The 22,240-nt window shown below is 32.0% G+C and overlaps 1 protein-coding gene across 8 annotated transcripts in view; it reads left to right on the top strand.

The window, feature by feature from the left end:
* CSMD3 (CUB and Sushi multiple domains 3) overlaps positions 1-22,240 on the top strand; it is a 1,209,558-nt gene that overhangs the window by 1,080,395 nt on the left and 106,923 nt on the right. For all 8 annotated transcript variants that reach the window (XM_054656949.2, XM_016959787.4, XM_016959790.4 and 5 more), the window contains 6 exons: positions 945-1,014; positions 6,015-6,131; positions 10,498-10,707; positions 14,452-14,640; positions 15,354-15,531; positions 16,714-16,859. In XM_054656949.2, coding sequence (XP_054512924.1) covers positions 945-1,014; positions 6,015-6,131; positions 10,498-10,707; positions 14,452-14,640; positions 15,354-15,531; positions 16,714-16,859 — 910 coding nt within the window. The remainder of the gene's footprint in view (positions 1-944; positions 1,015-6,014; positions 6,132-10,497; positions 10,708-14,451; positions 14,641-15,353; positions 15,532-16,713; positions 16,860-22,240) is intronic.

Below are 22,240 nucleotides of genomic sequence, written 5' to 3'. Positions count from 1 at the left end.
AAAGTTAGGAAAGTCCTTTCTCCTTGATTTTAATTAATTAGATTAAAGTCTTTTAAAGTAAAAATTAATCTTTACTTTTGTCTCTTTTCACATAGGATTGTGACAACTGAATTCCTGGATTTTTAGAATTTGAAAATAAAGGGAAATGCCATTTAAAGCACTGAATGAAACTTCCATAACAATACATTTCCCAAATTAGTGAAAATTTACTACAAGTATATTTTGCTAAGGAACTGGATTTGCAATGTATATTCTGATTTTATGTATTTATATTGATCTTTTTTGATTTTTTTTGTCGAGGGTCCCAGGTTTATAATAACATAAAAATTTCCTTAAAGAATAAACTCATTAAGATAAAAAGCTAAGGAAAATACTGTTTCACATATTAGATAAATAAATTCTTCAGAGAAAGCAAAATTAAAAATTAATAATTTATAGTCTTTAAAGTTGTATCACAAAATTATAAATCTCAGAAGTACAAACAGATCTTTCAGGACTTTATATTTCAATATAAAAGTTAATATACTTTGACTTGTTTTAATATTTTTGTGAAACAATTTTAAAATTATTCTTTAACCTATTTCACCTTGTGTGTTATAGCAATTTATTATAAACCACCATGTATACTGCCCTTTCACTTATATAATCACTGCAATATCTTAGTAAAACATATTGTTATAGGAAAATATTAAAACCACAATTCTAATATGATATGAAGTATTATTTTTTCTACCACTATCATGTAGCTATTTCTTACATTTTATCATAGGTGTGTATAATCACCTTTCTTACTTTAATCATGCTAAGATTTTCATATAAGTAAATATGTGTATAAAAATAAAGCCATGTATTTAAGCTTGTTTTTATAATAATAATTGACTATGCTACAATAAATTTAAACTTTTTATGTATGTGTACTGAACCACATCATTTTGTTTATGTAGGGTCACTCTCACATTACATGTATGCCAGGACCTGTAAGAAGATGGAATTATCCAATCCCAATTTGTTTAGGTAAGTTAAAAGACTATAAAGTATTTACCCTAGAACTTAAAGTATAAAAAAAAAGACTATAAAGTATTTGTAAGCTTCATCAGATTTTAAAGTTTCATTCTGTATATCATGATTTTCAAACATATAGTTTGCCTTTTACCAGATCTTATGGAAATGACTTTTTGAGGGAAATATTTCACATCTTCTTTTTTTTAATTTAAAATTTTTATTTTTATTTATCCTCAACTTCAGTATCAGTGGATGACTTAAGCTGTAGAAATTAAGAAAAGACTTAAAAAAATTCTTAGAGAGTTTTCTCAGTATATCTATTGAACAGAAAAATAAGTAAATATTCTATTGCTTACTATTGACCTGGAATAGATAAAGAATCTAAAGTGTCTAACAAAAGGAGTATGACACCTCATGAGATGTCTTTAGTGGTGTCAGGCAGTCAAGATATGGAATATATTAAAAGGAAACTTGGGTACTTTGAAAGTACAGGTGCACATTTTTGCTTTAACTCAATGCTGCTTCCAAATTACTTCTATTCATGCTTTTTTTTCTCTTCCTCATTTTTTTTTGTATTTGTGTGCAACTATTTATTAGCGTGCAACTAATTATTATTATTTATTTTGTATTAGTGTGCAACTATTTACTGGGCTGTAAAGAGTATGAGAAAGTAATGTGAGGTATGATCCCTACCTTTAAAACATTCAATTACTATTTGGAGTACTAGAAATAAAATAAATGAATTTGTTATCAAATAATTTAGTGTTAAATTTTATGACTAACTACATGATGGAATTTCAGAAAAGTGAGACTGGGGTTGACTAAAGTATTGGCAAACATATTCAGCCTGCAAAGTTTTCACAGAGTTTTGGATAATAAGTCTAATTAAGACACATGGAGGAAGAAGATAGCTCTTTCTGAGTTGGAGAAAGAGCCCAAGTCAAAAAAAAAAAAAAAAAAAAAGTCCATGACTTGTGTGACTTAACTCTGCACAATGACCGTACCTGTATTACATTCCTCTGCTTGGGTTGCCATAGCAGAACACTCCAGATTGGGTAGTTTAAACAACAGAAATTTATTTTCTCACAGTTCTGGAAGCCTTGAAGTTACAAAACAAGGTGCTAGCAGATTGGTATCTTCTAAGGGCCTCTCTTGTTGGCTTGTAGATGGTATCTCTTGCATGATCTTTGGTTTGTGCACCCACGCTCCTGGTGTCTCTTCCTCTTCTTAAAGGACACCAGTCCTATTGGATTAAGACGCTCCCCTTATGACCTCATTTAACCTTAAGTACCTTCATTAAGGCCCTGTCTCCAAATACAGTCACATTAGGGGTTAGGACTTCAAAATATAAATTTTGGGGGGACATAATTAAGTCCACAACATCTGCGTAAAATGCACACAATTCTTTTTGAAGAGTACTGAAAAATGTTTAAGAGTGATGATGTGTTTAATTGGCAAAGTACATTGAAAACACTCAGACTTTAAATTGGATGATTTTTTTAAGGGAAGTTTTTAAGGTACTATGATTAATTTGTAAATGCATATTATACCAATTTTAAAATTACCTCATATATATACATGTAATGCAGTTCTGAACACTTACATATATACAGATAATGGTGATTGTAAATATATTGTGTGGTGTGTGTGTGTTTATGTGTATATCCAATTGAGTATAAAAGTTGAGAATATAAAAGAGCACAAAGAGTAAAATAAATGTTTTTTTCTGCTAATATGAAAGCACAGAGTTTAGATCTTTCATCCATTACCATATTGCTAGTGCCTGAAAAGTTTCTCATCTTAAATAGGCATCCAATATATACTGTTTAGTGAACAAATTAATGTAAAGGCTTGGGATACTATATATATATAGTAATGTTTTTCTTTTTGATGTTAACGTGTAAGAATTTCTCATACCATATTGTTTTCAAAATTTGAAATGTCAAAAACTACAATTGAAACAAACAAAATTTGAATTTTGATTCTGGACACATAGCACTGTCTAATTTGTGCAATTACTTCTTTTTCATTAAAAGTTTATTTCTCATCTTTTGATATTATAAATTACATATTTATTTTTTCACATTATGTACTTCATAATTTTATATTTATTATGAACACATCTCATATCATAATTAGAAAACAGCTCTAATAGCTTGTTTATAATTTTTCTTAAATAGATTAATTATGTCACTGAATAGAACTGCTTAAAACCTTTCATAAATATTATCAAATTGCTCCAGAAGGTTGTACCAATTTAAATACCACTCTATTATTACAGGACAGTTCCCATCTTGCTATATTGCTTACATCAATTATTATTCTTAAAAAATTATCAATTTTCTCAGCACCATAAGACAGGGCAAAAGAGAAATAAAATGTAATAAACAATTTTTTAAAAAATTACCACTTTTTTAGTAGATAAAGTATCATTTTGATTGAGTTTACATTTATATTATAAACTAAATTAGAAAAATTGTTTTATTATATAATTTTGTATTTTTAGTAAAGTTGGGGTTTCACCATGTTGGTCATGCTGGTCTCGAACTCCTGACCTCAGGTGATCTGCCTGCCTCGGTATACCAATGTGCTGAGATTACAGGCATGAACCACCGCACCTGGCCCATTTTGAATTCCTTTTTACTCTTTTTTTTTTTGTATTTTATAAATTTTGAACAATAAGCTGGTACTACATGTGACAGAGTATTAAAATATTGGCAGTGATACAATAGCAATATTGTAAGGAGAAGCTAGAAGCAAGAGGCTGATTCAGCGAATGTCTTAAAACACTAGTCATCAGATAACAAGGCTACAGCCTCGTGAACTGGAAAATAAGCAATCTGCCAGATATTTTGATGGAAAGAAGGAAAATTTATGTGAGATTTTAGATATTAGAGACAACTAAGATGAAAAAACAGAAGTTGATTTTATTTTGGAAGACTAAGGTATGGTTGTCCCTAACAAAAAGAATGTAATGGGACACAAAAGAGTCTACATGAAGCTGCTGATGACACACACAAAATTGATATTCAAGGCATAGGAGTGTTGAGATTGCAGAGATACTGAGGAAATAGACATGAACAAATTGCTGAAGGCAGATGCATTCTTTGGTATCCTTCTTCATATGTCTCTAATGATTTGTCATTGTTTTTCTTCTGTTGTTGTTATCTCTTTACTCTATTCTGTTTTCTTTTTCTCTTTTGGTGTTGGTATTTTTCACCCTGAAAGGAGGGGCCATCAATGCAGAGGACAGGAATTCCAGTTCATATCTAAAGAGAAAGTAACAGAATTAGAAGGACAATCAGCAGCTCAAAGACTTGAAATTGTGAAGGCAAGAAAATAAAAGACAGTCCTTGCCTTTTACTCAAATTTCAGAATAAAGCAAAACAAACCTACAAATGTATTGCCATAAACTTTAAAAATATTTTAATTGAGCAAACTATTGTTTTTACAACTCATTAATTATCAGATTTTGTGATGAATATGTGTGAACAATTGAATTTAGGAAAATGAATTGGTAAATACTAACTTCATTGAAAATTGATTTGGTTTAAGGGTGAATTAACTGAGATTTCAGAGGCATAAAAAAGCATATGGGCATATCTTTAGAGCTTGATTATAATCACAAGTTTGATGAAAGGTTTATGTGCAGGTTGACTCCAAGATTATATAAAATCAGCTTGACACATAATTTATTTAGTTCACATAGCAAAAGATAGCTGTCAAACTTATTGAATATTGTATAAAACATTGTTAAAATTCCTACTGAATTTGCCTTTAAAATACATAACCTGAGATTTGAGTATCTGTCTGTTGCTACTCTTGGCACGAAATAAATGGATGCGATTGCAAATAAGTATTCTGTATAGGTAACTTTTGAACTTCATTTGAAGTCATGAAATTTGATTCTTCATCTAACAATAAAATGATAAAAATGTGCTTTAGACGGTCAAGAATAGGTCTCTAAAATGCAATTGCCTTTCATATATGCTCAAGGGTTCTATCTAATTATATTTAAAAACTTGAGTAAATTTCTGGTCTTAGAGCTTTTGCTTACCTTATTGATAGTAAACCGTATAATAGGGATTCCAAAACAAGCACGTTTACGAACTCCCTACATTCTCAAATTTGTGTGCATCTTTTTACTTATTTTTACTTCTCTATTTTTTGTCTTGATTCTTTTAGGATAAAATAAGGCCATATCTAATGTGTAATATGTGAACTTCTCACATATGAATGGAAACCAATATTTTGCTTACAAATCTTTATTGAGCCTTCTGACAAAAAGAGGAAAAGGATAGGAGGCCTGGGCGGGCGGATCACGAGGTCAGGAGATCAAGACCATCCTGGCTAACACAATGAACACCCCCGTCTCTACTAAAAATACAAAGAATTAGCCGGGCGTGGTGGCAGGCGCCTGTAGCCCCAGCTACTCGGGTGGCTGAGGCAGGAGAGTGGCGGAACCCGGGAGGCGGAGCTTGCAGTGAGCAGAGATTGCGCCACTGCACTCCAGCCTGGGTGGCAGAGAGACTCCATCTCAAAAAAAAAAAAAAAAAAGGGAAAAGGAGGGAAGGCTGTGAAAATGATTTCCTCTTGAATACAGTACTTAGAGCTGAAGTGGTTGGCTTGATTTTACTCTAAATTATATCGTCTTTGGGATGATTCAAAACATTTCTAGGACTACTTGAGGAAGAGAAATAAAGTGCCCGCTGTGGCAAAGCACATGTCTTTGTTCGTTTGTATTTACTGCACATGATCTGTTACTTTTATGCAATAATTGATTTACTTTCCACTTATTTCTGAGGAAGGATGTTGTCTTTTTATGCTGTTTTAGAAAATCTGTTGTTGATTATATTTAATTCCTAGTGTATAGTGAGTGAACATTGACAATATTCAAATTTATATCAGTTTTAACTCAGAGCCTTGAAAACGTGAAATGATTTTAATATGTTTTTTAATACAGTAAATTATTCCTCTACTCTGGTTTACTTTGGATTTCTGTTATTTTGCAGCTCAGTGTGGTGGTGCTATGTCAGACTTCAGTGGTGTGATCCTCAGTCCTGGGTTTCCTGGAAACTATCCCAGCAGTTTAGATTGCACATGGACAATAAATCTACCCATAGGTTTTGGTATGTGTATTAAAAACACGTGAAAGAGCTTTCAATATTTATTAATGTAGCCTTAAAATAAATTTCAATGTCGAATAAGAATTTATAAAATCTTCACAAATTGCAGTTTAGTTTAGGAATACATACAACTATGTAAATTGAAGAGTGAAATTTAAATAATTGTTGCTTAAGTGAAATACATTTCACTTGGAGTACTTGGATAATTGAAGGTATATGGGCATTTTCTTTTTTTTACTCTAATTTATTATTTTTTAATTGGCAAATAAAAATTGTACATATTTATCATGTACAACATGATGTTTTGAAATATGTATACATTTTGGAAGAACTAAATAAAGTTAATTAATATATTACCTCTAATATTTTTTATGGTGAGAACACTTAAAACCCTCTTAGCAATTTTCAAGAGTGCAATATGTTGTTAATAACTATAGTTACCATGTTGTACAATGAATTTACTTCTTTTGTGTAACTCAAATTTTGTGCCCTTTAACCAACATTTTCTTAATCCTTCTCTCTTACACCCTGGTAACTACCCTTCTACTTTCTACTCCTGAGTTCAGTTTTTTCAGATTCCACATGTGAGATCATGTGATATGTCTTTCTGTGCCTGACTTAATTGCACTTAACATAATGCCCTCCAGGTTCATCCATATTGTTGTATATGACAGAATTCCCTTGTTTTTTTTATGGCTGAATAGTGTTTCATTGCGTATATATACTATATTTTCTTTATCCATTCATCAGATGATGGACACTTAGGTTGATTCCATATCTTGTCCATTGTGAGTAATGCTGCAGAAATACAAGATTGAAGATATCTCTTCAAGATTCTGACTTCAATTCTTTTGCACATATACCCAGTGGTAGGATTGTTGGCACATGTGGTAGTTCTATTTTAAATTTTTTTGTGGAACCTCCATATTGTTTCCTGTAATGTCTGTACTAATATTTATTCCCACCAACAGTGTGCAAGGTCATTTTATAATTATATATAGAGATGTATAGACTGATATAGCTAGACAGACTTATACTATTTTTCAGTCGCTATGTATGGATATACCCTGAATTAGATATGTATAATAATGATAAATTCAACCTAAATTTTATGTGCATTGTTTTTGTAACTCTTTTCTTATTGCTGTAATCAAGTAGTACAGTTATTATTTTCTAGTAATCTATTGAATTCATCCCATTTTCTTTGCAAGTAAATCAGATTTTATTTTTTAAAAGTAGTATGAATTTTAAAATATTAGGTTTAAATACAAATCACTATAATACCTTCCCAATTGTAATGTAATAATTCCCAATATTTTTGATACATTACATAATATATCATATTTAATAAATTCTCTTTACCCTTACATCACTAATATACTCTCTTACAGCTTTTGCAGATCCTATGAGTTTATAAATGCACTAAAAGAAGTGCTTGATTGAGGGTACACATGTTCATTAAATCACAGAAGACTAGGATGAATAGATACTCATTGAAGCACAAACCAGGTAGTTTTAGAGTTATTAGGAAATTCTGTACTATGTCACTTATTGAGGACTGAACTTGGGTATCTCACTACCCAGTAAGCATCTACAACCTCAGAGTATAAATGCATATTTAAATGTTTTACATAAATTAACAGATAACTCATAGTTTTGACAAATATTTACTGAGTGTATATTATACTCCAGATACTGCTAAGTGCTGGAGATAAAATGTATGGCAATGCAGACTTTGCATTTTTCTTTAAATAAGTTACAGTCATAATGAGGAGACAGTAAAATGTATTATTATGATACAGTGTAACTAGAGAGCACAGGATTGTACTTAGAATGGACATCAGCCTAGTATAGGAAATGCAGTAAAGTCTTGACAGAGGGAGTGATGCTTAAACTTTAGCTTTAAAGATAAGTAACCAGGCCAGGCATGGTGTCTCACACCTGTAATCCCAGCACTTTGGGAGGCTGATGCGGGCAGATCACAAGGTCAGGAGATTGAGACCATCCTGGCTAACATGGTGAAACCTCATCTCTATTAAAAATACAAAAAATTAGCCAGGCATGGTGGCACGCACCTGTAGTCGCAGCTACTCTGGAGGCTGAGGCAGCAGAATTGCTTGAACCCAGGAGGCGGAGGTTGCAGTGAGCGGAGATCTTGCCACTGCACTCCAGCCTGGGCAACAGAGCAAGACTCTTATCTCAAAAAATAAATAAATAAATAAATAAATAAATAAATAATCAACCAGCCTGGGCAACATAGTGAGGCTCTGTCTGTACTATAAATAAAAAAAAATTAGCCACACATGGTGGAGCCCACCTGTATGTCCCACCTAATCAGAAGGCTGAGGCAGAAGGACTGCATGAGTACCGGAGTTTGAGTTTACAGTGAGCTGTGATCATGCCACTGAGCAGCTGGGCCACCCTGTCTTTAAAAAATAAATAAATGATTAAATGAAATGAAAAAACAAAAAGTTAAGTAAAAGTCAGTCCAGCAAAGAATGTCAGTCTGCTGCAGGACGTGTGAAAGAAATTCTAGGTAAACAAGGTAAGAAGTAGAAAAATGCAGGTGAGAAAGCTAAAAAAAATTAAACATGCCTGAACACTGTGTGACTGGCCTGAGGTTTTGGGAAAGCAGAACGTTATTGAGAGAAGGTTGCTGGGGACTTTCTATTTAGAAATCCTATTTAGGATCATTTTGGCTAAAATGTGGAAACTCTGAATTCGAAGTTGTAGTGAACTTCTATGTCCATTGATAGAATACTGATGTAAATGAACAACAGATTTGAACCAGCATGGCTCTTCCACGTCTTTCACTAGCCACTGTAGCTTATGTAGCTAAATGAATTATTTTAAAATGAATTATTAAAAATAGTTTCAATAATCTCATTATAACATGATCTTCAATTTCTGGCTAATTCTTGATTTTGAAAACCAACTTTATTAATACTTGAATATATAGCTCTAATTTATAAATGAAAACATAAGAGATTTTGATACTTGATTACATTTTAATAACCATACTCTTTTCTTTGAGTTTTGATTAAATCAAATATTAGGTCCAATGTATTTAAACTATATATATATATACATTTCAAGAGGTAAAGAAACATATTTTCAAGAATATATGAAACAATTTTGGAAAATGTTTGTAATAAAAGTGCTCAGTTAAAAATAAAAACAAAAAGTGCATATCTTCGGTCTTCACATATTAAGGTTGCATGTCCAAAGTTCTAAAAAGTTAATCTAATTTTTTAGAAAGTTGTTTAATATTTTAAACCCTGTTTTAAATATTTCCAAAGCTTATTTGTCCAAGGGACTGTTTAAAAAATCATTTAGTAACATGATGTGCATTTACTCAGAGCCCCAGTGTAGTTATTAATATCATAAGCTTAAGAGTCTGAATGCCTCGGTTTGCAGTTCAAGCCTACTGGGTCATTGTGTAAACTTTACATGTGTCTTACTTCTCTGCGACTCACTTTCCTTGTTCTCATGAAATGGTGAGAATTAAATAAGTTAGCATATATAAATCACTTAAGGCAGGTAATATATATAATGTGTAGCAAATATAAATAACTTAAAACTTTCACCAAATATCAGATTTTATTACAAATAATTTAGAGAGTGATAATAGTAAGAAAAACATCAAATTTACTAAAATTGAGTGTTAAATTAATTAAGCAAATATACTTTAATTAACATTTTTTATCCCAGAGACATTTCACTGTCTCATATTTTAGTTATGCTTATAAAGATATTGAGATTACATTGCAGTATGACCACATATAACAATGATCACCAGATTTTATTAAGGTTATTATATAAAAGCCTGCATTATCTTCTGATAAGCAAAACACTGAAAGAGCACCGTTTAAATTATATACGTTATATTTCTGAGAAGTTAGTTTCTCTCCTGTGAATGAATAACTTCTAATGCAATTGTGGAATCTATGTTACAAATCTATATTACAAATTTGCAATTATTTTCAACCTTAGATTGACCTTTTCCATAACACAAATTAGGCCAAAAGCGGCCTTTTCCTCTAAAAATTAGTTTATGTAATTTAAAGCGTATTAAAGAATAAGAAAGCCACTTTTTTGGATCATTTTTCATACAGTGACATTATAATGAAATGAAATGTTTTTCCTTTTAACTGATAATGGACATGTGAGAGCAGTATTCTTTTACTTTGAACCTCAGCAAAGTTACCTGTCCTAGGCAGACAGCAAATCCATGACTCAGATCTTGAGATTATGCCTCTTGACTTAAATGCAAACTTATCTAAGTACATTGATGTGATTGTGTGTGTGTATATTTATGTTTAATTCGGTAAAACAAATAAAGTAGCATTCTGTTTGTTTTCTTCTTCAGGTGTACATCTCCAGTTTGTAAATTTTTCTACAGAAACCATACATGATTATTTGGAAGTACGAAGTGGATCCTCAGAAACTAGTACTGTTATTGGCCGGCTTAGTGGTCCTCAAATACCATCTTCCTTATTCAGCACCACCCATGAAACCAGCTTATATTTTCACAGTGACTATTCACAAAACAAACAAGGGTTTCATATTGTATACCAAGGTAAGAGAAATAATAAAAAATGAAAATTTATATAACCCCAAATCAGCTATTAGAAATATTTAACTGAGTCTAATTATTTTCTGTATTCTGTTTTAGAAAGAAAAAAAAAACTTAAGCCAAGGTGAGCTTCAATTAGGAAGATTTTTAGAACAATGCAACTCTCTGGGAACTACACAGGGAGAATGATGTCTCTCTGAGACCTTAGAAAATCCTAACCATGAAACAGGATTGAATTAGTCTTAAGTTAATACACAATTAAATTAAGCAAGGCATGGCAAATAAGCAAGGCCAGCTGCACAGCAAAGATTTATCTTTGCTTTTATATTAAAAGGAATATATTGAAAAGATATTTTGTATTATTCATGTGTTGTATTATGTAAAATGTTCTTTTACTTTATAGTGATAGACTAATATGACATTCCTTCATTTTGTTCTATTGTCATGAGAATATAAATACTTTGATAACCATGTTATATTAGACCTATCTCTCAAACAGAACTACTGCATGACCTTGAGCAAGATTTTTATCTCTTTTGAGTAAAGGGTTTGGGCGTAAGTAGAGCTAGGCTCAAATGTTGATTCTTCCTATTCTATCTAATGTGGCCTCGGCCTTGCTCTCCATTTGCTCATGTGCATAATGGAGTTAATTATACTAACTTTCAGATAAGTTGTATTGAACTTTTTATTAAAAAATGTATGTAAGGTGTATTCCATGATGTATATTTTTAGTAATTACTCAGTCCTTTTTAGCTATTGCTATTATATTATTTCATGTCTTATATGTGCATATTCTGTTAAAATTAAATATTAAAATGATATTTTACATAATAAAGTTTATTTCTAATGGCTGAAATTTTTAATCAAAATAAACGAAAATGTTATTACATCTCTGCCCTAATTATTGAAGGACTTTATGTAATGCTTTTGTATCTCAGCTCCTCAAGAACAGGCAATTGGGTTGTTCATTGGAGTATCATAAGCATCTAGAGCAGTAAGCACAATAAATATTTGCTAAAGTATCTACCAAAAAGGAAATTTGAAAGTAGTTAAGATAGAGATAGGTCTTAAACATCAAATTACATGGATCTGAAATAATTATAATTTGTATTATACTTGCGTGCATAATGTAAGAACACTACATTACACATAATCACTTTCATAAAATAGGAGTCATTTCAATCACCTCCCAGCACATTGAATTAACCATGCTTGCAAGGAAATTAATTATTTTTAAAACAATTGGGTAATTGGTTGAATTTCTCTTCTTTGCTGCTAGAAGACTCAGAACCATATTTGTGATATACTTTAGCAAGTGTACATGGCCTTATGCCAAGTTCTTTGCCATGCACCTTAAAACTGACTAAACCTGTTTTTTTCCTATTCTCATTTTCCCTCTCTCTCAAAATAATGTTCTTATTTGAATGATGTAAAATTAGAATTTTAGCTTTATTAACTCTGATATTTTCAGTTAATATATCCTTGAAAAACAATTCATTATTGACATAATAAAAGTGTAAAATATATAAACTTTTTTCACTGTTACTGACGTATTATTAACATGAGCCATAATGTATTACAATGATGAGGAGATGTTATTTGTGAATCACACTGAGTTTTAAAATGGTTTCTTTTTGTGCTACATTTATGTAACTAACCTAGTGCATTTTAAAGAAATAGTTAACATATATATTCACAGAGTCAATATTATTTTTGGATTGATTTTGTGGTTAAATTTTAAGAACCTTCTGAATTTGGAAAAGTTATACTGTACAATTTAGAGTACCCATCTACTGAAGGAATCAGTTTGAAAATTAATGTTATTACTGACAAGATTATTAGGTTTGGTAAGTCCTGTTGTCACCGGTACAAGATTGTGACTGCAAGTTGTCCGGGTTCTTGGCTTTTTGAACAAAGAATTGGACAAAACGCCTAGCAAAGCAAAGAAAGAATGAAGCAACAAAAGAACGAAAGCAGGGATTTATTGAAAACAAAAGTACACTCCCAGTGTGGCAGCAGGCCGATCAGTGGCTCAAGGGCCCAGATACAGAATCTTTTTGGGTCCAGATGCCCCCTAGAAGTTTCCCATTGGCCACTTCATGCTCACCCCATGTAGATGAAGTGGTAGCCCGCAATCAGTCTGATCTGAAAGCAGCCAACCAGAAGCTGAAGTGAAGTTACAAAGATCACACTCCTGTGCAAATATCTGATTGGTTGCAAAAAGCAACCAATTGCTTTTTGCAACCAATCAGAGGCTAAGGTGAAGTTACAAAGTTATACTTCTATGCAAACGAGGACTCGGCCTGCAATCAGTCTGATTGGTTGCACACAGCCAATTTCTCATCTGCTGGGCCAAAAAGGTGAGGGGTTTGCAGACGGAGTTGCCTCTGGTCCTTTTATTACTAAGGTGTGGAAAGTTAGGGTTTTCCTTTCAATTTAGTTTGAGGAAGTTGGTGTTAGACAGCCTTAGGTTCCCTGCCTCCAGACCCAATTCTCCCACCTCACTGTATTGTATATAACATTACAATGGGAACTTTCTCCTACACACTTAAAATCTATTTTCTATACTTATTAAACTAAAAAACTTGGAGTAGAAATTGAAAGGGTATATTTAATAGAATAATATATTCCAACTCCTAATGATCAATTCCTAATACACATTTAAGTTGGAATAAGAACTCTTTCTAATATATTTTTGTGTAGAATATTTTTTGTGTAGAATATCAATTAAAATGAAAAGGACACATTAAGAATGAAAGCACTTAACATTTTAAAGAATTTGTTCATTAATTCTGAAACCTTTAGTCCTAAAAATTTGAGTTATATTGTAATAAACAACAGGATAGTTTATTTAACTTCGAATGTAATTTTTTATTTGAGGAATATAAAATTTTAATGGTTTGGTAGAGAAGTAGTCTTTGATTTTCAGAAATTTAAATTTTACTAATTAGAATACAATTTTGAACTTCTTAATTAAAAAGTTCCAAATATTGATATTATATGAGAATAGGCCCTGTTCATAGGTCTAACATTTATTTAGTAGTGTTTATTTAACACTACTCTGTGAAAGGCAATAGCCAAGGCTTTGAGATAGGATAATAATACAAACAGGAACTTTGATCTCATACAAAATGTAGAGCAAGAGAAGTATGAACAAATAAATAGGCAATTATACTGCATTGCCCAAATTATCCCATAACTGAAGTACAAAGTTCATTTTATATTAAAATAAAATTTTTTTCCAGTGCTTTATTTTACAAACTAACTTCTTTGCAATTAACTCAACAGAAGTATATTGTGATCTGTAGAAAAACAATTAGTAAAACAAACTGTAAAAAGGCTGAGAATTAGGCTTATACATATTCTTATTGCATTCTGTGTGCTTGTAACATAATCAAGAAGCAATTGCATTCTCTGGAAGAGAATCAGAATGCATTGGATTAAAATTGTAGCTTTAAGAAGAGTTTACATTTTCATTAAAACATAATTTAGTTGGGTTGCACAAGTAGGTGAAGAAAGCATGCGTTTTTATTAATTGTACTAACATTTTAAATATGAAAATTGTAGACATGAGAAGAAATTTATGTCACAGGTCATTGACAGCATTTATCATAAACCTGAATTGCTATTTATAATCAACTGCAAGTAGCATCACATCTATTTGTAAGTTGCAAAATTGCTGTAGTACCCTATCTGTGGCCTCTGAAATTTGGAAAGAAAAAATGTCTTTCTTTTTCCTCTTTCCAGCCTATCAGTTGCAAAGCTGTCCTGATCCACGCCCGTTTCGAAATGGTTTTGTAATTGGTAATGATTTTACTGTGGGTCAAACCATTTCATTTGAATGTTTCCCAGGATACACATTAATTGGAAATTCAGCTCTCACATGCCTTCACGGAGTCAGTCGTAATTGGAATCATCCACTTCCAAGGTGTGAAGGTATGCTTCTAACTTGAAGCTATCTTTTAGGTGATGTCATCTGTTTTTAATATTGTTTTGGCACTTTTTACTTGTCTTCCTCTTCCAACAGCATGCTAAATATATAGTCTCTCAGCTGAAGATATTTTTTAAACCCCTAAGGCTCTATAATGAATAACGATTTTATCATTATTGGCAGGAGTCCTAACCTTTCCTATTGGGAGTGAAAAAATAGTTGATTCACACTTTAAAGCTTTTCTTATGTGTGTGGGGAAGGGAAGGGGGTGCATGTGGGTTTGTATGCATTTAAGTCATTCTTACATAAACCACTAACCCAGATACTGCTACTGAATTCCTTTCCTCTAGAAAATCCTTTGAAATAAAAGGTTTTGAACCTCTTATAAGGCCTTATATGTACACATAGTAAGAGGCAAATGAAAGTTAAAGTCTTTGCATTGATATAAAATATTCAAATAATAGAGAAGACAATGTAATTTACTAATCTAGTGATCATTAATAACAATTATTTAGTATACCTCATGTGGAAAAATAAATAAAAGTTGGCTCTATTTTGTGCACTGTTGCCAACTTCATTATACATACCTCAACTGAAGTAAAAACAAAGCATAAATGTGTTTCATAATGCTTAAGATATGTGAAATGTTTGCCTTTTTCTCCACAGTCAGTTTATTGTTATTTTAAAATATTATTTTGTTTTGTGACTTTTTCCGTAGCTCTTTGTGGTGGGAATATAACTGCAATGAATGGCACCATTTATTCTCCTGGGTATCCTGATGAATATCCAAACTTTCAAGATTGTTTTTGGCTTGTAAGAGTACCCCCTGGGAATGGCATCTACATCAATTTTACTGTCCTTCAAACAGAACCAATATATGATTTCATTACTGTATGGTAAGTCAGGACTATTGTTATTGATTTATTCAATTATATACACAGTAAAACAAGGTTGGAATAAAACTATATCACAATCCTCTGTTACAAATTGTCATCTGATATTTGAATTGATGTGAGTAACTGAGGGTGACAGTATGTGTCTTGTAGAATTACATACACAAGAGAAATAGGTTTTGGCTTATTTGCCCCATGAACTAGGTAAGCATTGTGGAACAAAGACTTCATAGGTGAAAACGAGATTAAAAAATATTATTAAATTAATGTGCTAAAACAGGAAGTTAACAGACTTAAGTTTAAGGTATGGAAGTTCTCTACTTACAAAAGCCAGTGGAATTTAAGAAATTATAATTATTTAATATAACTAGTGGATTTCTGCCATAAAAATTTAGTTGTATTAAAGTCTTGTCAATTGAAACATCTTTATTTAAAAATATATTAAGGCCAGGTGCAGTGGCTAACATCTGCAATCCCAGCACTTTGGGAGGCCACAGTGGGAGCATCACTTCATCCCAAGAGTTCAATACCAGCCTGGGCAACATAGTGAGACTCTCTCTAGAAAAAATAAAAAAGTAGCCAGACATGGTGGCATGCGCCTGTGGTCCCAGCTATTCAGGAAGCTGAGATGAGAGGATCCCTTGAGCCTGGGAGGTCAAAGGTGCAGTGAGCTGTGATCATCCTACTGCACTCCAGCATGGGCAACGGAGTGAGGCCCTGGCTCTAAATAAATAAATAAATAAAAATGTGTTAAAGAAAGTATCTGAATTAATAATTAACTACTGATAATTTGTTTATCTGAGTTCTAAGAGTTGTAACTTTAACAGTCTGTGATTCTCAAGATTGTTGCTGAAGAAAATAAAAGAGGGGCAAACCTCAAGCATTTAAAAGCATCAGAGTTTTGGTAAAAAAAAAAAAAAAACAAAGACAATGTATTGATTATAACTAATATGAGTACATTCCATTTAGTAAAAATGTAATCTATTTTTATACTTTACATTTAAAAATATGTGGTCACCTACATAGATATAGAATATATAATTTGCACTCATTGGTTAGCTTCCTGCATCTTTATTATTGATACAATAGAATATAAATATATGCAATACTTTTATTAAATACGGTTCAAAACTACTTCTACAATCAATCTTGATCTCTCCTCCTTTCCCAATCCTTGTCTCATAGGGATGGACCAGACCAAAATTCACCTCAGATCGGTCAGTTCAGTGGCAATACCGCTTTGGAATCAGTCTACAGTACTTCAAATCAGATTCTAATCAAATTCCACAGTGATTTCACAACAAGTGGCTTTTTTGTGCTCAGTTATCACGGTTGGTATTATCTGAGAGTTCCTATTTCATTTGCTACTGTTTAATTTGTCCTGGAAAAAAGTGAATGTAATATATATTTAACCAATGATTGAAAAGGTATTAAAATTTAGAAATTTTATAATCACAGTAACTTTAGCATTTCAAACACATTTCCTTGCAAAAGATGACCTCTTCTAAGTATTCAGGGACATTAAAATGTGAGCAAATGGATATAGGAAATAAATCAGTCAGTAATTACCCACTGGAAAATAATCATTTCTGCATGAAAACCAATAAAGGAGAACCAGCTGTTCATACTCTATTGCATGTAATTTTGAGACATCAATAGATTTTTTTCCTATACAAAATGTTTAATCTATTCAACCTGCTGTGACTCTTTCTAAAATTGGCATTCAGTATCTTCACGCTTTGGATCACATTACTCATTCATTTATACTGTTGTTTCAAAACTGTGTCTATTCTAGAATCTTACAGTTTTAAGTGACTATTCCAGATCATTAAGTTCATAGCTTTTACTGCTGTGGAATAATTTATGTATAGTCTCAATTTGATTTCATTGTATAGGATCCTTTGTTCTGGGCTCTGTATTCATAAACTTAACTTTTTGAAAGGACATTCAGAAGGTTTCACAGAGGTGTTTCTCTTCTTTATTTTTGTTTTAATCCTCAATTGGTTGTATTCCATCATTAATAAGAAAATGGCTATTTATCTATAATGATTACATCCTTTTATCTGCTATGACTACAGTCTCATTATAACACATTCTGCCTCACATAACTTTGTCAGACTAATTCCATGAGTATTTCACAAGACCAATAATCTACTAAATTAAGTTTGCAAAAATTATATGAAAATGTGAGGATGGACATGTGCTTTGCCCATTACATAATGTATGACTTAGCATTTCACCTTTTTAATATACAAGTAGCTAAATATTTGATACTTAAAGCTTATATTCCATGAAAAATATAGTATATAGTAAATCAACTGTGATTGTGTTCAAACACATTTAAAGCACATGGGATCTAGTCAGAAATTTATCATAAAATGTTTGAGTTGCTTAATTTGAGCACTTATCAGCCAATTAGATGGTATCTAATTAGTTTCTCCATAGTGATCCACTGCCATCCAGAACTGATACGCAATCCAACATAACCAGTTGAAAAGTCAGGGGTTCAGTCTATGGCCATACCACCATGAACACGCTGATCTCTTCTGGAAAGTTGGATATTCAGTCAGACAACTTTTATTCCGGCTGTTTTTTTTAAAAAAATAATTTATTTGCCTTTCCTACTGAGTTGATCATTAATGCTGGCAGTTTGCAGATATAGCCTAAGGCTGAAACAATAGAATTATTATTTGATAGAAAATCATAATTCGGGAACTAATACATAATCATTAAGATAAAAAAATGAATTAGTTGCCGAACTATATTATGTACATTTTATCTCCACATGGATTTCTGCCTCAATATTTTTTATCATTTTATGTACTGCTTGAAATCATAAAGGACTATTCATTGATGAACTATAAATATCCACAAGATAACCCTATAGGAAGTATAAAATTTTTATAAATTTAGGAGACATTTCAAGGGAAAAATATTATCAAAGGAAAGGATGTCAGTGTTGTGTGTTTGTGTGTGTGTGTGTGTGTGTGTATGAGACAGAATTTGAACATTCATATAAAAATATGTGGATAATAGATATACATAAACACAAAATCTTAGTGTGGATTTAAATATACACATATATGAATATATAAACATATATCCTCATTTCAAAATGTTTCACTTGACTTTTGCAAGTGGGTTTTGAGACATGTGTGATAGAAATAGAATTGCTTAAGAATAAAGCAGATCAAGACCAGGCGCAGTGGCTCATGCCTGTAATCCCAGCACTATGGGAGGCCAAGGCAGGTGGATTACCTGAGGTCGGGAGTTCGAGACTAGCCTGACCCACATGGCGAAACCCCGTCTCTACTAAAAATACAAAATTAGCCAGGCGTGGTGGTTCATGCCTGTAATCCCAGCTACTCAGGTGGCTGAGGCAGGAGAATCACTTGAACCCGGGAGGCAGAGGTTGCAGTGAGCCGAGATGGCGCCATTGCACTCCAGCGTGGGCAACAAGAGTGAAGCTCTGTCTCAAAATCAATCAATCAATCAATCAATAAAAATAAAACAGATCAGATATTCATTTAACCCTTGATTTTCTATTTGACCTTGGACAAGTTACACTTTGATCTCTACTTTCCTCAGCTGTAAAGCAATGTGATAGAATTGCTGAGAGGATTAAATGTCATATTATATATGTATAATTTATTCCAATTACTGGCATATATTAGGTTGAACCATATAAAATCGTTGGTCAAAAAATCCTATGGGCAATTTTACATAGCTCAACTGTAGAAATATTGTAATTGTTACTATTATCAGCTTTAAGCTGAGGAGACGTTTTGAGAATTGGAGATCATTGATAATATACAGGTAGCATAATGCCTGGCAGAGCAGATGTTCAGTAAATATCTGTTTCCATACCATATCTTACCTCACATTTTAGATTTTTCAAATAGGACATTTATTCATTAGATTTTATAATAAGGTGCAAAAAAATTGCCAGAGCCTAATGAAGCCTACTGTTTGAATCAACAGCTATGGAGATTCTACCCAAATTTTAAAATAAACTTGATGTTTGGGAGCATAGCCAGAGTTCATGTTAAAAATTGACTGATACTTTAAATTTCTCTAGCCTAATAGGATAATTTTTCTAAAGCACTGCTTTCATTCCTACCTGCCTTTTCAAGAATGCATGAGGCCTACATTAAATCTAATTTAGAGCTACCCTATAATCCAGTTCACTGATTGTTACTCTGCAGTCCCTACACAACTTCAGTCAGGTTGGTTTTCTCACTGCCTCCTGAACTTCCATTCTTAAATCTCATCTTCATCTCCCTCATAAATACTCTTGGTTTCTTAACTCATCTTCAGTTATTTAAGTCTTTTTATGTTAAGTCCCATTTCCTCCACTTCTTGATAATTTGAACTCATGGTGATCACTGCCATCACTTCTATGATTACACTTACTCTTTTTACCAAACTTTTGAAAACTTAATTACAATATGGTGTATTATTTTATAAGCCTTATGAGTTTATTGACTGTTTTTTGAGGATACAAATTTCTTGTTCTTATCCTCTTTATATTTTTGTTATTGACTGATTGTATTTTAGTGTTACAGTGGGAAGTGTGCATTCAGACTCTTTAAAAAGTTGTTTGCATTTATTTGAGCAGTGTTAGTAACAACTTTTAAAAAGATCATTTTAGAATTACTAAATGTGTAATTTCTAAATTACATCCTCCTTAACAAGAACAAGAAGATATGCCTGTTAATACTAATTTGAGCTATAAGCTCAATGTCATAAGGAAATCTCATAATAGTAAAAAATTGGTCAAATTATTTGGAATTTTTGATAAATAAACCAAGCATATAATTCATTATAAGCTTAACACTTATTTTAAGCTGGCTGAGTATGCCTAATCTTTGAATGGTTTACTACCCCACCCAGTTTTCTTTATATCCTCTTAGACTTGATAGTTACTTCTGATATACCTTGCTTTATAATTCAGAAGTGATTTTCTCAAGACTTGTATATTTATTTTATAAGGCTGACAGTTCAGTATTTTTGTGTATTTTCTTAAGGTCACATTGATCATTGAAGTTTTATTTGTTGATATATTTTGAATGTGCTGGAAAAGAGAGGGAAAAAATGTGTGTTTTTTTCTCTAACCTAACTTCCTTTATGAGATCCAGGCAGCCATCTGTCTTTTATAAAACATCACCATCGTAAAGCCTTTTATGATCAAAAATAACATTTATAAAAAAGCTTTGCAAAATGAAAGCTCTCTGCAATGAAAAAATAGGACAAGCGTAAATGTTGAGGCACTTTACTTCAGATATCATTTTTTTTTCTCATTTGAGGAAATGTTTTTGTATCTCTTTGTGTTGCTATAATTATGATTTCCTAAAGTAAGAACCGCATTTCCTTCATATCTGCTGTAGAGTCAAGATGAGGTTGGTTTATAATTAATAATAATATTCAGTCCTAATTAATGACCCCCTAAAAGATAAATTACCCAAAATAAATTTTAACTGAGTGTTCTTTTTGCAGTGACTTTGTATAGCCATCACTATATTAGTGGTAACAACCATTTATTGAAATTTTAATATGCTGAGCCCTGTGCTAGGTGCTTTCCATGTATTATTGCTAATTTTCATAATAACCCTATAAGGTAAGTATTATTATCTTCATTTTAATAATGAACAAACTGAGTAAAAAACCAGATAACCTACATAAAGCCGGAGAACTAATAAGTAGAAGGGCTGGCTGGAGTTCAAAATAGGCCTGCCTGACTTCAAAGAATGATCCCTTTTTGAAAAATCAAAACAACAATAACAACAGCTAAAATTCATTGTATTCTTATTAAGTGCCAGACAATGTTCTAAGCTGCTATTATCTCATGAATAGATTATATTTAATGGTACATAAACCTAATTTTCTTTAAAAATTTAGTCAAAGTGATTTTCATTTTTAGCAATATGATGGGTCATCTCATTTTCTCAAATACGCCTCCTAATTATAACTTGAAGCTTTAAGCTTCTTATTGCTTCATTTACCCAAGATCTACAAAGTAGTGACAGTACATTATAGATTTATCACAGCTCAATGTATTCTTTATAGTTTCTAAAATGTGCCTGTGGTCACTGTGCCAAGAGAAAAAAGTTTTATTGAGATCTGGCTTATGTCACTCAAAATAACCAGGTGACTAGAGTATAGCCAAAATATGTATTTACTAATTTAATACCAAAATTATTTTATGGTGTTTAAGCCAATTATCCGGGTCACTTGATTTTCTAATATCAATGTACTAGGGAAATTCACTTTGTAAGTGGAAGATTTTCTTAGCATAATATGATTTAATAATTATGTTATTATTTTCTGTTATTGGCACATTTTCTATTGAAGAATGAGTTGATTACATAATGACTCATTATTTTAAAGAAATGTATTTAAAAGGCCTGTAATGTGTTTCAGGTCATCTTTTACGGTTATGCTACTTTTACAATAAATGCTGTGTTTGGAAACAAGTATATTTAACTTCACAAAGTCTCATCCTAAAAGAGACTGCTGCAGATGTAAGGACATGCTTTATATAAACCATAAGTCACGATTGACTTTAACTGTGTGACCCCTTTGCCTCACATAACCTAAAGACCTGACCTCCTTTTGTATTGTGATAGCTAGAGCACAGAACCCATAAAGGGTTTTATTATTTGATGTCCAGAGAGAACGGGGTTATGGACATGGTGTAATAATGTATGTGTGT

This window comes from Pan troglodytes, chromosome 7 (genome assembly GCF_028858775.2).
Source record: "Pan troglodytes isolate AG18354 chromosome 7, NHGRI_mPanTro3-v2.0_pri, whole genome shotgun sequence".
Lineage (NCBI taxonomy): Eukaryota > Metazoa > Chordata > Mammalia > Primates > Hominidae > Pan > Pan troglodytes.
The sequence above is the reverse complement of the archived record's forward strand: the minus strand, read 5'-3'. Positions and strand labels throughout refer to the sequence as shown.